A 17,954-nucleotide genomic window follows, 5' to 3' on the forward strand; every position below is an offset into this window, starting at 1 on the left:
TGTTCCCAAATGTCATTAAAATACAACCAAAAAGTGCTGTATAGAAAATTCAATATATTCTTTTAACTTCATTGGTTTGAAGATTTTGTACAAGGCCGTGATCCATGCTTGCTTTTTATACATTTATATTTATTTTGAGGTGGTGTATACAAAACTAAGTAGACCAAAGAACCTGCTACTACATGTTGGAAAAGCATGCAGCAAATACCTATTTTTGCTCCCGGTAGCTTACCGTCTGAGACAAAAATCCTGACAGGTTGATGAAACAAATGGGTAGGTGTGGAGGGAGAGGGAACATCAGGTAAAACTGCTGTCTGCTTGTGTACTGACTAGCTCTGTGTATGACTTCATGAGCAATTGTAGCAGTAATTGTAATAACCTTTAAGCACGTTGTTTGTTAGTGCATGAGCCAATGTCTTGTTTTCAGCCGATTGGTCTAGTGTTTTTTCAGTCTGTTCTGGACCCCAGACAGATTGCTTTTCTCTTGCTATTTTTCTTTGAGGCTCTCTTATTAATGCTATGCATACAGCCTATTAACCTGCAGTAATTCACTTTTGATATGAAGAGTAAACTCACAATGCAGTCATTAAAACCCCAGGTTAGGTTAGGAGTGACATAATCCCTGTGGAAGTTATTAACTGCAATGTCCCTTGTCAGCAAAAAGAGGATTGCTTCATTTTAACATAAAATAGAAGTACTTTCTCCTGTTAAGCCTTAGGATGCAAGCATTAACCTTAGGGATACAGACAACATACGTAGTCAGTGTTGATGCTTCTTTTCCTCTGCCTGTTTGTTCCATTAAGGCACACTGGATTTCTCTTGCTCTCTCTCAGTTGTTCTGGACACGGGGACGTTTGCCCAGAGGGTGCAACCCCTAACGCTCACCATCTTTTTGGTCACCTTCCAGAGCATCTCCTTGAACTCCCAGCCTATACAGGTGCCTGCCATGGCAGAGGAGTCAGGGCATAGCAGTATTGCATGGGTGATCGTGTCAGTGAGGTTTCAAGGAAGAAGGGGAACCTCCATCCCTAAGTCAAGGTGAATGAGATTTTTTTTTTCTTTCAGTTCCAGAAAATTGATTTTGTTGCACCTCCTGGTGATCAGTTCCCTAGTTGCTGCTCCTTTAGTTAGTTTCCCTGCTGACTTCCAGCACAAGGGTTGTGTTTTCTTTCTTGAGACAATAGTACTGATTAAGGGCAGGTCTACACAAAGTTCCCTCCTTGCTTTTCCCTTAAGCAAAGCTCCTTTTTTTATTTTAATGCAGTTTTGCCTAAGCAGAGATAAGAATTCCAGAACTGGGTCCAGGGAGCTAAATTTGCCCTGATGTTGTAACTCAATGCTGCCAAAAACTTCCAACAGCACAGACCGAACTAACAGGAAGTTTGCTGTATGGGAGTGGACTCGCAGAAAGTACAGCAGTTCTTTAACGTGGTATTTCAGACCTTTGGGATTTCCCTGCTAGAGAGTTGATGGCAGCTGTGTTACCAGAGGAGCTCTACATGTACACACATACACAGAAGGTTTGAAAATTGCAAACTTTTTTTCAAAGACTGAAATAACCATGTAGCAGAAAAGCTATGCATTGCTGATGAGATTAAGACATCACTGTTTCATGCTGTGGAAAAGTGGTCCGGATGCATCACTTGTTACTTTGTGCACTTAAGGCACCTAGTTTAGATGTGTGATTGCCCTAACTCTGTGTATAGTCTCTGAAGAGGGAGTGAGAGGCATTTCCAGAGGATCTTTCCAATCTGTGAATCTGTGTTTTAGTGTGGGCTCGACAAGAAGGCTGTGAGCTTTAGAGTTTGAATGCTGTGACATTATTTCATTGACAAGCATCATGGCCTTAGCCCTGCTGAGTGGCTTCAGCATCTTCCACTGTCTTTTACTATAACTTCTTTTAACTTCAATGCTAATTAGAGGTTTGCTCAGAGAACTGCTGCTTAGTACCACATCAGCTTTTCACCCAACTCTCCTGAGGCCCTTGGCAGTGTGGGCATCGCCTTTCACACGTCTCAAACTGTAATAACTGGTGGTATGCTGTGGTTCAGTGCCTCATGGTGTTGGCAACTATGCTGTTTTGATTTTGGGTTATTGTGGCCCCATGTGTTCTCCCTTTCTCCTTTGATGCTCTGTGAGAAGCAGCAAACTAGCAGCTTTAAGCAGTATTTAAGCTAGGCTGTGTAATGTTTTGTGGGTCGCGAGCACAGACTGAGCTACCTGGAGTGCGACGCAATTTGGCCAGCTGTTAGACCTGATCCATATGTTGCTGTAAGCTCTCAGATTTAGTGTATGACTCAGGGCTGTGCTTTCTTCCTCTGAAGCTTCTGCTGAGCCTGATGCCAAAGCTTGAAAGACTTGATTGTTGGGCAGCTGAAATGTGCATTAGGGAGGGATAAAACACCCAGAACAGCATCTCTGCATCTGCTTCCCCAAACCAGAGCCAGCAGGATGTTGAGATTGCAGCACGGCAGGTGCCAGCCCCTAAGACCAGCGGCTTGATGGTCTGAAATCTAGGCTAAAGTTGTAAAACAGGAGGTTCAAAAGGACAGGTTCATCCTGCCCTTTGCTTTCCAAATCTTGCCCGTGTCTTGTCTTTATCTGAGTTGGTGCTAAGGGACAGGTCTCGTGTCTGGCACCCTGAGCCTGCTGTGCAGCCTGATAAAGCTGTATCAACAGCTTTGGCGAGAGCACGTCATCTGACTGATGATTCCACACGGATATGGTTCGTCTGTGGGCGAGACATTTGTCCTGGGGCCTCATCTATATGCATTTATAGAAATTAACCCATAGCTGCAGACACAGAGTAGCTGCATGGCTGTGTCTTCATGAGGCAGAAGGGAGAAGGTGACATCCTGGCCCTAGCTGAGTCCCATTGGAGTTTGTAATTGATTTTAGTGGGGCCAGGAGTTCAGGCTGTCATTGGTATTTGTAACTAAAAACCCCTAACCTTTAAAAGGAGAAAGGACTACAATGATGTCTACCAGAGTTGGCAGAAAGATGAAGGCATAGCTTGGGGAAGAATAAACCATTATAGTTTTTCATTCTTCCTAAAATTTGATAGCTCACATTTAAATTGCGGCCATTGCTAATTATTCCAGAAAAGAGCAGCTTAAAAGAACTATCAAGCTAATGTGCTTAGCCATTAGTATTGCGCATGATGGACAGAAAGGGTGGAAGTTATTGTCTCATCCTTTCTCTTCTGTGTTTTAAGATATCCCTTTCCCTATCCAGAAGGGGGGCAACGGAAAGTGAGGTACATCTTCAAACTGCCTGAAATACAGTCACCAGAATTGTACATCTTCAGTGGCAAAGCTCTTAATTAGCCCCTCTATCCCCAGCCTTTTTGCTGCCTGGGATCTTCCTACTGTGCTTCCACGTTTCCTATACTAAATTCTGTAGCCATCTGAAGTGAGGATGCGCAATGGGGAGGGAAGATGTGCAGGAAACAAATTCAAATTTGTGTTAATCTGCATTCTACAAGGAATACTACACTAATGCATTGGGATTCACGACAGCAGAGAGAGGAGAGAGTTGAGGATAATGCTGCCTAATTCAGGGGCGTGATTCGGTGAATCACATCAGACATGAGCCTTGCCTGTGTGTTAGCGTCGGGGCCTTTGCTAGAGTGAGGTTAGTGCTTCCTCTGCTGCCACTGATGTGGTCAGTGGAGCTGAAGGGGAGAAGTTATATATATACAGAATTTACAGTCTGTCTCTAGAGGTAGTGGAGGATGCAGCATCTTTCTGCAAGGGTTTTGGGTGTTGTCTCATAGTGATAATGGCTGAGCAGATCTTTGCATTGGAAAGTACCTTGCATGTGAGGAGATGAGGTTGTGGAGTACATAGAAATTCTTCCTGCAGTTTCTGTTTTCCTGCTGTGACTGGGAAGCAGTCTAGAAGACTCGTTGCAACTTAAAAGACTCTCTTAGATCATCTGACAGCAAAAGCTATTTCTTTGGTGTAGGAAATGAGAACAGAATACACTGTAAGCAAGAAGAAGAGAGATTGGATTTGGTCATATTTCTGTATGACAGTTAAAGATTCGTGGTTTTGCTGCATGCAGCTCCAGTCTTCTCTAAAATGTGCTTATTCTTGTTTCCGTTCAGTATTTTACAACACGTTTTTGTTCTGCTGTGAATTTCTTTCCCATAACTGTCTGGCTTCATCTTGGTAATATTGTCTGAAACAAAGCAGTAGCTCTGGGTTTCTTTTTAACACTTTTTGAAAAAATGGTGCGCATTCAATCCTAGCTATGGTACAAATTGCTCTTTTCCAGTGTCTTAAGGTAGCAGAAATCATAATTTGTCTCCCAAAATAAATAAGAAAAAGGATAATTGACAAAAAAGAATAACTACAAATGGGAGGTTATGGACATGCCCTCCCTTCCTGCTCTTTCTGGTCACGGCAGTATGGATGAAGAGGATATCGGTGCTGTAAGAAACCCTGCTTTCTTACAGGGGGTGGGGGAGACAGTCATGGAAGTGGTTATGGTTAATGATTCTGGGTTTTGAAGCCTGTCACAGCATAAGTCAAAATATCCCTGGGGCTGCTGTAGCTGCCGTTGGCTGGCTGTAGGGTACCTTTCCTCCCTGGTATAATGCCTTTACCATGAGATGTGAGATTATTACAGTGCTCTGAGTCTGCAGAGCCTTAGAGAAGAAGAAATTTCAGATAGGTATTGAAGGCTGGACTGACTCTTCACCATTCTGCACAGTGCATGGGGAGGGAGTCTCCTCTTCTCCCTGCCAAGAGACAGGTCAGCATTCAGAGATAATGTATCAGCTATCCTGAGAGAGACTTTCTGAACTGCTGTATTTGCACAGAAACTTTACAGCTGCTGTGATGTTGTTGGAGGCATATGAGAGGAACCAGCCCTGAGGTGAAACCAATACAATTCTCACGCCTACCCTCTCTCTCATTGTGGAACATTAAAAGTAGCACCAAAGTAGCATAAAGATAAATAGTGTCAAAATCACCAAAATTATTTCAATAAGAGTGGGGTCATGCAACTGGCTGCGGAGGGTCACTGCATTATATGTCAAATAGGGGTCATCTCAATATTATAACAACTGACTAGATGCAATTCTCTCCTACCTGCATGGAAAGTTGCTTTCTCCCTGTTTTTCCTGTGCATTGCATAGGAAGGCAGTGTCAGGAGTTCTCCTCCACTGGTACATTTTAGCTAGACTGGAAAAAGCAGGGGCTGTTGTGCTGCAGCCATCTATATGTCTTTTCTTACCCATGAGGAAAAGGATTTTCTAGGAGAACTAAGACTTTTCAAGCTTCATTTTCTGTTGCTTTGTGAAATCACATTCAGATTGGCTGCTGTTTTCTAAACAGAGTCTGACAGATCACAGTAACAATTTTCCAGAGGCCTTGATTCCCTTATAGGTGTGGCCAGGTCCCTGCTCTGGTGGGGAGGGGGGCTGACCATGCGGCAGCGTGCCTGGGATCACAGCTGATCCACAGCTTACACCATGGTACTTCCTAAAGGTCAGCTTTTTACCTTGGATTTCCCAACTTGCGTCCTCTTGTGTCCTAACTGGGGCTGGATGATTATAATGAAGGTTTCTATGGAAATGTAGGCTGGAGTTGGTTTGACCACATTTGTCCCTTCTCTTTTCCCTCTTCTTGAAAGTTCGTAGACTTGAGGATTGTTCAAGGAACAGCTTGAACCCCAGAAGACCGGGGTCTTGCTGCATTCCCATTTTATAAGGCTTGTCTGTGCTCACTGCATTGTGCCAGTGTTGCATGCAGGACCTGGCAGCAAACATTGGAAACAGAGAAGATCATCTGTTCCCTTAAATCAACAATTTCTTGCTTTTCCTCTGATGATATTTTCCACAGCAACCAAGTGTAATATCACAAGTGGAGGCTGGTGAATGATGAATTGCAGGACAAAATGGACAAATCCATTGAGAGATGTCAAAACTCTTGGTTTGGTGTAGTTGTGTTGACTGAAACCAGATGAAAAGTGAAATCCCCAGTTCTGCTTTTAGGCAAATATCTCATGAAGCACAGGAAATAGAAGAAGGAGAAAACACAAAAGGTTGCTGAAGCAGAAAGGCACATGTCAGAGGGTTTTTAATATTATTCAAATTAATGTAATTTTCTGATTGTTGTTTTTAAACATTTGTAGAATGATATGAAGTGTCTATCATTTGCCAAGCAGCGCAAAAAAAAAAACTCAGGTGATTACACAATTAAACAGCATTATACGTACCTCATAATCCAGAATGGATGCTTCTTCATGCAGTGTTAGTCCATTTTCTATCCATAATAAAAGTCCTGATGAGACCATGTTGAAATTTAATTCCTTTTTTTCTTTTTTGAAAAGCTCTGTCCACATGAGATTAGAGCAGATTAACGACTGCTGTGGATCAAAGTAGAGTCTTTAAAGGTAGTGAAGCTACTCTGATTCACACCACCTGAGCCTATGTCTCAAAAATGACAGTTGGTTTTTTGTTGGTTTTTTTTTTTTTCCAGTGTTGGAATGAATCCTGCTAAGTGTGAACTCTGCCTAAATGTATTCATATTTCTGGAATGCTCAATTGTGGCATAGCTACGAACATCACTTCTTCCCAAACCAGAACTTGACAAACATGACTTAAAAGCTGCGTTTGTTCCTGGACTATGGCCTTGCTTACTGAGCATGCAGTCACAGCGAATTCTCATGAGTGACACATCCTTAGACTTGCACTTGTACAAGTTGCTTGCTTGGCTGCCCAGAAAACGTATGAGAAACAAAATAAGGTGCTGAGATTGGGAAACACTACACTTCCGTAAAGCTGTGACCTAAATGCCAGAGTCTTTTTGCCTATCCATGAGTATATGGCACAATAAGACTTAGAGATATGTGTCACTTGTGGTGACACGAGCACAGGAGAAATGTCCGATTTTGGTTACAGGCATGTTGAAGTTCATGCAATTCTTTCCCTACCCTTCTGTTTGATTAGTTAATTAGAGCGTTCCTTTTACAAAGCCCTTTTCTGCTGGATGCTCAGCAGAATCACGGAGAATCAAGGTCTCGAGCTGCTCAGCCTGATCCTGCAGTGCCTTTTGCATGCAACTCCTGTTCATGCCAGTGGGTACTCTGCATGTTGGAGGGTCACTGGGTTGGACCCTCGGAACGTTCAGTCTCTCAGGAAGCAGTTGCAGATTCATATTCTTGGGATATCACTTAATTAGAGCTAGTGATATGGTTGTAAGAAAGCAAATGATAGATTAACAGCACTGAACTAATGAGTTTAATCCATTAACATGCATCCTTATGTGCTCTCTAGCCATCAAATACTATTTTTTCCTAGCCCTTTATTTTGAAGGATCAAGATAACATACAGGTAAAAGATGTCCTTTGTGCATTTCAGGCAGTGGAGAAGGTGTTTGTGGTGCCAAATGGATTTTACTGGCAGACAGTTGAAACTGATGAAAAATACTTCCCTAATAGCAGCGACATCAAGGCTTGCAGAGATATAGACACTGAGGTAAAAACAAACAAACAAACCACTCCTTTCTGACTTGTGGGATGATGTGGGAAGTTTGAGAGACGATTAAGCGACCTGGAATATTTCAATCTTGAGGTTTGGTACAAATACTGATCTTGAAGTATTTCTCACTCAGACCTAAATATATCAGCTGAGTATTTTGTGTCATCAGTATTGATGTGCTGATTGCTCTGAGCCACTGAAGATTAAACTATGAAATGTGCGGGTTGAAGAAATTGCTACCAACCAGGTGCAAATCAGTGACAGTAGACAAAACTTTGATAACCCAAAACCACTTGACTGCAAGCCAAAATACAACACAACTTTTTTTAAACTTGTGCCCAGAGACATTAAAAAAAAATTCTGAAGCTTCTGGTACTATCTACCTGACCTACAGTAACTGTGTGTGTGTTGTATGAACAAGAGGGAGGTAGTTCTACTTAGTTTACCCTAGAAGAAGAGAAGGTTAAGGTAACTCAAATTAGCTGATATTTACCCCTGATTAGGAGTGCATATCAAAATGTACTGGACCTCCACCCATGTACGATAACTTGTTAACTATGGTAACTCAACCTTTCTTAGCTCTTGTGCAACACAAAACATAGCATGTTTGATCTGACAGAGTTCAGTTTCCTGTTAGCATTGATTCAGGGAGATGCAGATATATTAAGTTCTTCCTGAACAGGCAGCGAGCCTGACCAGTTGCTGAGAGTGTACCAGGCTTGCTCCTGGAAGATGGTTGAAGTCCACAATTAGGAGCTGAAGATACCTGGCACTTGGTGCAGCCAGGAAATGCCTCATGTCTTCGTTACAGTTCCTCGACTTGCCTGAGGAGTGCTGTTAGTGGGTCTGTACAGACCTTCTCCCAGCAAGGGCAGGGTGCTCTGTAAGGGAAGGCAAGCCAAGAGCTGAGACTGACAGCAAAGCAGGCAGGGCCAGTGACCTCACGGGCAGGGTGCAGTCCCACATTACCCAAGCAAGAAGAGCAGAGCAGGTCCAGCAGCCGTAACCAGGGTCAGCCAAGAGGTCTCAGTGGCAAGGCCAAGCCAGAAAGTCAAGTCAGCGGGTTAGGATAACGGCCAGAATCAGTGACATACGAGACTGGGCCAAGGCATACCTGCAACAAAGCTCAGATGGAGACCAAAGCTAAGCGTCTGGCTCCGAAGCAAAGGGGAGACAGGCAGTTACTGTGGTTTCTCAATGCTGGACGGCTGCATTATCAAAGTTGGCCCTGAGCCCAGGCAGCCGAGCCCCAGGGACTCTTATAGCAGCTACAGAAAAATAATTCCTTACTGGCTGCTGTGAATATTGGGTTAATATCAGGAGAGCTTGAGCTAGACAATCATAAAGAAATAGAGCTTTTATTCCTAATTAGACCACTTTTTTATGATTTGAGTAAATTTATATCTTCATTTATCATGATGGTATAAGCCTCATAATGTGTTTATGGGGGAGTTGCATTTCATTTAAAGTGTCCAATAGCGATGAATTCATTTGGCGTTCACTGCAGCCATAAAGCTTGCTGCTGGGTGTAGCGTTGTGTTGCTTTACATCCCAGAGAACCGTGCACAAATTTGAGGCCAGTACAATCATGCTTGTTTGATCTACAGCTAGACAATTTATTATCCGCGGCACCACACAACTTCCTGTTGTAAAGCACCTGCTTTTTGAAACAATACCTTTCTTCTGATGGGAAAGTAATAGTAATTTGCTTCCCTTTTGGGTATAGACATTCAGTATGTGTTGGTGTATGTCTTCCTACATGCCAGGATGGGCTGAATTGGATTAGTCTGGTAAAGAAGATTTCAAAATGTAAATTTGGGACAGTACCAGTGATGTGTCTGCCTTTTGATATTTTTTTTTAACGTTGATACTGGCACTTCTGTAGGTATAAAGAAACAACCGTTTGGTCTATTATTATTTAACCATCTTTCTGTAGTACGCAAAGTTAAACAGCAGGAGTGATACGCTTCAGTCTCTGCCCCAGAGAACTTGCAGTTTTTTACTAGTAGGTTTATGTGACAAAAGGCACAATTGTATCAGCAGAAATAGATTCAGTCATAATTATCATAGATAGTTATGATTCAATCTGAAGCTAAGAGTCTACTGTGCTGAACTGCATGTAAATAAAATAAAAGAAAGCCTCTTTGTGGCTCTTACAATGTAGATAAAGCATGGGAACTGAAGGTGAGCAGAAGAGATACAGCTGTGTGGTCGTTGAGGGCTTGAAAGCATTTGGCTCATTTCTCCAATGTGCTCTTGCTGTTCAGGTTGCCATGGTATTGCTGTTTGAAACTCTCTTCCAAAGTCCCCTAGCTACCCATCACATGTTGCAGCTGGTATTCAGTTCTGGTCTGGATATTTGTGGACTCCGCCTGCTCTATCCTCAGCAGGATGTGCTGCTCTCTGGCTCAGGTGAGGTCTAGTTTTTCTTCAGAGGTTCCATCATGTGATGATACCGAGGTGAAGGCGAAGATCTGTAAACGTACTAAGGTGAAGAGCGATGTGGTGCTGTGGGCATGGGGGAGAGGGTATCAGATTTACATGCATGTTGCTTTATGAGTTCCTATATCTTTCCCAAAAGAAATTATAAAAGATCTTGGGCTGTTTCTTTCCTTCTATTCCCAGTGTTCAATATCCTTGAGTTGAATTTTTAACCCTGGATACATTTTTGTGTCTCAAACCACTTTAGTTGTTGTGCCTTCGCAGCGATCTTTCCCAGATCTGAGCTTCAGGGTTAGGCTCATGTGAGTTAAATGTACGGAATTAGTTCCCACTGATTTTTCCTGAAGGTTTTAGCTGCAGAAGATCCAGCCTCCCTCTTCCTCAATTCCGCCCATCCCATTGCCTCTGGGACTTCAGAAGCATGGGCAAAAGGAAAGTACTGATCTAGCCATCCTGTAATTGCATTGGCTGATAAGCCATCACCAAGATGTCACATTTGCCAGTAGAAGATGGTCTGAGATGAGAGACCAAGAAGATAAGGCAAAAAAAATTATATGAGTCTCTGAACTCAAATCACCAAGTCTTTAACTTTAGACACCAATGTTTTCAAATATTGGCCTGTACCACTCAAGTCTTCATTTTTTTTCCATTTGTGAAATAGAGATAATGAAGCCTGTCTTAAAGGGTATATGGAATATTATTAGTTGCTAATGCAATATAACCCTAGAGGAACAGGCGTTACATTAACCGCAAAATATAGCCATTGCCTCTGCAGTATATTATGGCTTGTACTTTCTTTTAAGCCAGGAAGTTCTCCTGGAAGGTTTGTGCGTGGCACCATCACGAATACAGGCAATCCATTTCTCTTGGGGAAAGGTATAGGCAGGCTGAGAGTGAGAGAAATGGGTTTCCTTTTCCTCAGGCAGAAGATGAGTGAAGACCAGCTTAATGGGAGAAAAATTCTCCAGTCTCTCTGCTCCGTTTTTACATTTAAAAGCAATAGGAGCAGACTGCCTTAGAAATGGGATTGCGGTTGTCTCAGCGCTGTGCACGTAATACATTCATCCTGATAGCTGGAGAAATGAAGGAGGACTTCAGAAATGAATAAGAAAACCATAAAATCAGCAGTCATTAGGAGATGACAGGCAGCAGATCTGCTTCAGCGCTCTGTGCTGTGCACCATTATTTAGGAACATTTCGTATGAAGAGACAATTCATTTGAGCTGAGAACTGCTATGCAAGTTTGTAAATTAGATTTTCACCCTTAGCTTGAAAACTTTAAAATTATATTTTTAAATATTTACAGCCAGTTTCTCCATTATCTACCTGCTCTGGAGACTTATGTTCTGGCTTCTGATTCTTATGCAACAAATAATGTCATTGAATATGTTTTTAAACCTCAGGGAAGAAAATGACACACCTTGCTTCTTTTTCTAACATCCGCAGTAAGAACTGCAGAGGAGCCAAATTTGCTCTTTTTCTGGGGTTACTTACTGGACCCCAACTATGCTGACAGTAGACATGGAGAAAGGTTTACCAGAGACATAGGGAAGAGTTGTTGCAGGAAATAAGGAAAGTCACAGTTCAAGTCCTGGCAGGGAAATAAGGGTGGCTAATCAAATATTTGCCTGGATATGTCATCTTACAACATAGTACAAAATCTGTATTTGATGCAGAAGGAAATAATCTAGAAAAGAGGTCTACGGATTTCCAGTTTGTGATCCCCTTCCCAGTTTTCCGATATCTAATAAAAATTACAGAAAACATTCCTATCCTCAGGCCCATATTCTTGTCCTGTCTCCCCTTCAATCCCCCCAGCTTTCCTTGCTGGCATGAACAACATACTGTACAAGAAGTTAAAGTGCTGACTTCTAGTGTATCAGCTGCTCCATAGTAACTAACCCTCTGCACACTCCTTTCCACAGCAAATATGAGGCAACCAACTCCTCTTTCTTTAAGAGACTACCTTGAATAATCTCAGATTTACTATTGGGTAAAAATGTGAAGCTGGTTGCCAGCATATCACCCACAGGACAGGTAAACAGTAGGTTACTTTGTCTAAGTCTGGCTATGACAGATCTGAAAGGAGCACTTGATGGAATGAATGACCTCGGGGCGGGTTGGTCCATGTTTTAGTCACACATATGTTTGTCTTTCACAGAAAAGCTGCCACCTTCCTATACTTCAAAGACTGGCAAGGTGCCACCAGTGCTGGCATTAGGCGTGAGAGGGCCTAAAGCACGTAGCGCCTTGCAGAATATCATCGGGCCATCTGACCCACGGCTGGCGAGCATGACGGACTGCAGTTCCCTCAATGCTATCTACTGCAGGAGCCAAGCGGAGCCTCTCGTCTACCTGCCCCACCTGGACAGCCGTGTGCACAGGGAGCTGTGCCTCTGGTTTGGAGGGAGGGCTGCTGATGCAGCACTGCATGCTGGTGTCCTGGATCCAGCTTCCCTATGCAACAACAGAGCAAGGTGATGGCTCTGGATGTTTTTGAACTATGGTTGTTCTCACATGCAAAGTGTGACAAGGAGGCCAGGCAGGCACACAGCTAGCATGCTTTGTCTTTACATATCAGTCTTCTGCTAAAGGTCTCGGTGAACGAGAGTGCAGGGTGGGAGCAATCTGTCTACTTTTATATTTCCAAACCAGTTGCTAGAGTCTGCAAAAGTCCCTCTCTCACAGGACTGTCTCCTCTGCAGCACATAATAGATGTGTCAGGGTGTCAGGTGTGGGACTCTTGCAGTTGCTTCCCATCACTTGTTCCCTGGTAGCTAGGCCTGTAATTCACACACTTGCAGCACCTGCTCTTGGGCCCTCTGTGCCTGAAACATCAGATCAGACTGATTTGAGACCTCTTCCAGCTGTGCCTGGTGCTGGAGAAGGGCTGCAAGTGTGTGCCACTGAGTGGCCCTTTGCTGGAAAGCCTGGTCTAACTTTGCCCTATGTCCCTTCCATATCGACTGATTAGAGATAAGGGGCTTCAGAGGGAAAAGGTTCTTTGGAGGATTGTGACAGAAGTGTGTGAAAATGAAGGGTGGCTTATAAACTTTTAACTCTAGCAAACAGCATGAGAAATGCAATTTAGGAACTGATGGCATAGCAATAGGGTGCCAAAAAGTGCTGGGAACAAGTGACATTCAGGAGTCTGGAATCTCACTCTCAGATGGGTCTGGATATGGCTGCAGAGGGAACTGGGCTTTTAAGCATCTATTAATCCATCATGCAACCTAGACTGTCTGTGCCCTGCTGTGTAGTGCTACAGGGAGGGGGACTACAGCTCCCAAAGACTCACTTAGACTGTCTTGGACACAAATGGATTTACCTAATGGTTTTTTATCTTAAAGTTGCTTGGTTTATAACATTGATGTTAGGCTGCCAGAATGCCTGCTATTGGCCTTACTCAGCAGAGTAGAGGTGCGTGAGGGAAAGGGGTGGGGGACAGGCAGCAAAGTTTCGGTAGCTCTGTGGACATCGGCACTGAGCGGCCCTTGCGCACCATCTGCACCTGCAGAGAGACAGAGGGAAGGCTGGATCAGTAGCCTGGACTCTCTTGCACTCCTTCCCAGCACTCTGTTCCCAAACCCTCTCTGCAGCTTTTCCTTGATGAAGATGAGTACTTTCTGCAGCACAGGACAATCACTTCCCTTCCTCACAATCTTGCAACTTCCTGGACAGAGACTCAAACCTAAGGACACAGGAAGCACATTTAATCCTGTGTGTGTAAATGAAGGGCTCTGCTGCACTCAGAGGTCCCTTTCCTCTGGAGGATCAGAGTAGACTGGCCTGCAGAGGGAAGAAAAGAGGCACTTGTCTTTTTTTGGCTGCTGAAAGACACCCCTGTGGTGGCTTGAAGCATTTGTTTTACAGTGCTTTATCAAAAGATTTGGCTTAGGGCTTCAAGGAATTTCCACCAACCGGGAGAATATCAAACTACATATCCCCTCTCCCTGGCTGTCACGCTTGTCACACAGGCCTGTGTAATCGCATGGGATGCCAGCCTCTACACTGGGGTATTCAGGCCCTGGGCATCTCCTTTTAATGTTGCTGAACTGAATAAATGATGCTGTGGTGAAACTCCCCTGCAGAAAGCTCAGACAAGGCCCTGCCCCTGCAAGTTCTGGACAGGTTTTTAAAGATCCCTTCTGATCCTGGATGCTGGGTGCAGTGTGGCACACTGTGTCAGTGGCAGCAGGCTAGAGGTGAGGTAATCTGCAGTCGTGTTGGTGCTTTCTGCAGAGTGACAAAGTGCACCCATGTAGAATTAATCTGATGCTTGTGGAGGGACTATGTGTCAGAGTTCTGTTCTGCTTGGCCATGAACAGTGACTCTCATCATTTTTACTTTTAAGATTTGAAAAAAAATCAATTTAGTGAAGTTTCATTCTCTTTATTTATTTGTTTATTTTTCTCAGGGATGCTTTTTTCCTCTTACAAAGGTGATGGATTCTGCTCCTCTGGTATAACTTAGCCAGTCCAGAGTGGCGCTACGTTCTAAATAATGCACTTGTCTTTCTCCTAATGCTGGTAATTTGGTCCATTGGGAGAGAAGAATACAAACTGCAACTCGGATTGCAGTTTTCAGATTATACTTGCAAATGCTGTGGTCTCCTGGAAGCGAACAAGCGGATGTATTCCAGCCAACTCAGTGGTGGCAGGGGCTGAGGCAGGCAGGTTTGCCTGAGCAGCCTGCACTTCACAGACCTAGCCAAACTGTTTCGCCGACTGCAGTTTGAGTTGCTTCCAGTCCCTGGCTTTCAGAACCAGACCTTATGTTCACCGTGCTGTGATTTGGTCCTTTTGGGTATGCTGGAATGTTGTAGAGGTTTCACTGCCATGAACATCTCTGACAGACTTGATTGTGCTTGTTGCCCAACATGAACCTTTAAAACGGGTTAAGCTCTGGCTAAAGAACCAGAAGTGAATAGCAACTATGATGTATTTGTGGGTAGGAAAAGCTCTGGTAATACAGCCTGACATATTTCTTGATTCCCAGATTTCCTTGCCAAGTTGGCTACTTTGCATTAGCTACTTTTAATTGAACACAGAGAGCCTCAGGGGGAGTAATACAAAGAGATGTTCAGTCAGAGAGACCTTGACGCAGCTCATGTCGCGGACAAGGGATTGAAATGGCTTTTCCAGTAAAGTAGTTTTACCAGAGAAGCTTCTGTGGCCCTGGGTTTGTTGCAGAAGGTAGGTTTGAGTCAGAACCTGGCGTAACAGCTTTTAATATTTATTGTTTTTCTTTAGTTCTCAGAGTCCTTCATCAACTAGGGCAGAAGCAGATGAAGAAAAGGTTGATCTCCAGGGCATGGTGCTGCTTCGACCTCCAGCAATGCTTGTCTCGACTACCAAAGGTCAGCGTTAGGGAATGAATCTTGAGGTTTTATGGTTCTCCTTCACTGACAGTATTACCTTACTCCAGCCCACCCATTTCAGGAAATTCTGCCTCCCTGGATTTCTCAGTGCTGTGACCTGGCCAGCTCTAGAGCCAGGAATGAATTTCTAGTGAAACACTGTTGCCTAAAATGAAGTGACGGAGGAATGTTATCACCTCATCCTCCTCATAGGAGTAGCTGCTAGAGTCCTGTAGGCTGCTTAGGTTTCACTGAAGGGTAAAAAAAATTAAAAACAAAAAAACACCCCAGAGGAAATCTCTGCACATAGGGGCCTGTTCATCAAAGAAACAGTCACGTGAAGACCTAACGGTGTCCTTAAACTGCATGTTTATCTGATTAGAGATCATCTACCTCTACTGGTGAAGAGCTGAATATCATCATCGTGGGTATGAAATGGTTAAGATTTCATTCGGGGCAGGACCGACCACACAATCAGAAAAGAAAGCACTTCATGGGGCTAATATTAACTGGCTATCACCTGGCTCCACCCAAATCCCCCTTTTCCCTTTGTAGGAATAGTCTTCCAGGTTCTGAATTCATACCTAACTAGCAGCAAGCTTGCTGTGTTCAAGGGAAACCTGCCAGGGCATGCAGACCTTATAACGGGCTAAGAAGGGTCTGTATGGTATAGGGGTGTCTGCTGTAGGAGGCCAACGTGCTGACAACCTTCTGTAGTGGGGCCTGGCACAGCAGATCTCAGGCTCAAGTGATTTTTAGACAATGCTATTAGAGCATTGCTATCTGATTTCTACTCCCACAATTGAAGATAGTTTCAAAGGAAAAAAACCTGAGGGGTGTGGAAGCTCAGCAGCTGTTGGGGAGAAGATGGCAGAAGGAAAGCAGGGTTGTACTGACATAGAAAGAAGGCATGGAAAATTATATTGCCAAAGGAAAGAACGTATGAGAAAAGAATGAAAGCATAAGCCAAAAAGATGAAAGGAGCGGAAACTGACAGAGAGGGTGACAGAAAATGGGGAAGGGAGAAAGAAGAGGGGAAAAAAAAGAAAGTCTCACCTTTGAGATACACTCTTTCGTATAACTGGGCATGTTAACTCAAGCAGCTTGGCAGACAGCCATTGGCTCTGTGTTATTTGGGATTGGTATTGATGGCAGCTGGTTGCTGCTGATAGAATGAGTCACATTTTCTGCCTCCCCTTCCTTTTATGGCCATTAATGATTCACATTTGATGTGGGCTGCTGAGTTACACCACACCACGTTCCATCTGTATTTGGGCTCAGGAAGTCACTTTCAAGCTTTGCTCCTCGGATAGATAACTGTATCATGACTCTCAGAAGAGAAGCTGAAAATCTGGTCTGGGAGCAGACGCCCTATGGGGTTTTAAGGAAAGGAAGCATTCACTGACTTCTTCCCTCAGGTCTCTAGCAGCTTCTCTTGGAGAGAGGAAGATATACCCATGCAGAGCATGCAGAACAAATACACTGCTGCTCCCACCAGGTATATCTTGCCCCTTCTCAGTAATCAAAGTTTTACTGACCCTAGCAGGTATTCTTGTTGATTTGGGATACGTGTATATGAAAAATGTTTTTTTAAAAGTGTTATCAACTAGAGAAGAACCAAAATCTTATCACTTGCAACCCTAAATTTTGACAGTTCACATATAATGAATGTGGCACTAATGTCAGTCTGGCTCAAAGCCTGCAAAATTAAAGCCATAAAGCCAAATAGAAATTTTAGGCAAAGAAACACTCTGCCTGTCCCATCCTTAGTAATAAACACAAGCTTTCCCTTGTTTTATTGCTGTTGCTTTGAACTACCAGGCTGAGCCTTGGTCAGATTCCATATCTATCTATGGATAGATATCCATATCATGAAGTCTAGAACTAAAAGAAACATTCACTGCTGATAGTCCTACCCCCCCAAAAAAGTGTAATTGGAACACAGAGACTAAAATACTTCCAACCCCATTATATCATTCGGTTAGAGCTAAGAGAAATTCATGGGGCAGTGTAGAGGAAACCCATGTAGAAGTGATACTGAGGATTTGTCTTCAGAGCTTGCTCTCGGCAGGTTATGGAGATCTGAATGTACATCGTGTACAGAAAAAAAAGCTATATTAGGACTAGGAGAGTGTAATAATGAAGGTGATGGTAAAAGCAGAGACCCAAGATAAGATTAGAACAAAGCAAAGACCTCAGATAGATCAGAGGCTTCAGGGAAAAGTCTTGAGCTTGTCCTGTAGCACCTAAGATGGGGCTTAGACACTGCTCAGGAGGTCTTGTAGGCTCTTTCTCCAGAGCTTGCTCATAGCACATGTTGCCACCCTGTTGGCAGTGAGTTTGGTGGTGTTCTTAGAAAACAGGAGTCTAAAAACCCAGGGTTCTAACCCAATGTAAATTCCAGTTGCTTCTACAACCTTATCTACTGGGTTGAGGGATACAAGGAGAGCACGAGCAGCCAGACCTAATAGATGCGAGTCAGGTAGGAGAGAGCAGGCTGATACCATTATCATGATAGCCAAGGACAGGAACCTGTGAAACCACAGATGGTACCAAACCAGAGTGAGGTGAGGTCGTGACCACAGGCCGGTCCAAAGATTCAGGAGCCCGTGCCACAGGGCAAGCTCTGGGATGAAGGTTAAAGGCAGGACTAAAGAAGGGACA

General features: G+C 43.7%; 1 protein-coding gene across 1 annotated transcript in view; it reads left to right on the forward strand.

Moving 5' to 3' along the window:
• DNAAF8 (dynein axonemal assembly factor 8) overlaps nt 1-17,954 on the forward strand; it is a 92,279-nt gene that overhangs the window by 38,643 nt on the left and 35,682 nt on the right. The window contains exons 14-17 of the mRNA XM_076350588.1: nt 7,370-7,486; nt 9,757-9,901; nt 12,093-12,408; nt 15,184-15,290. Coding sequence (XP_076206703.1) covers nt 7,370-7,486; nt 9,757-9,901; nt 12,093-12,408; nt 15,184-15,290 — 685 coding nt within the window. The remainder of the gene's footprint in view (nt 1-7,369; nt 7,487-9,756; nt 9,902-12,092; nt 12,409-15,183; nt 15,291-17,954) is intronic.

Source organism: Aptenodytes patagonicus, chromosome 13 (assembly GCF_965638725.1).
Source record: "Aptenodytes patagonicus chromosome 13, bAptPat1.pri.cur, whole genome shotgun sequence".
Taxonomy (NCBI): Eukaryota; Metazoa; Chordata; class Aves; order Sphenisciformes; family Spheniscidae; genus Aptenodytes; species Aptenodytes patagonicus.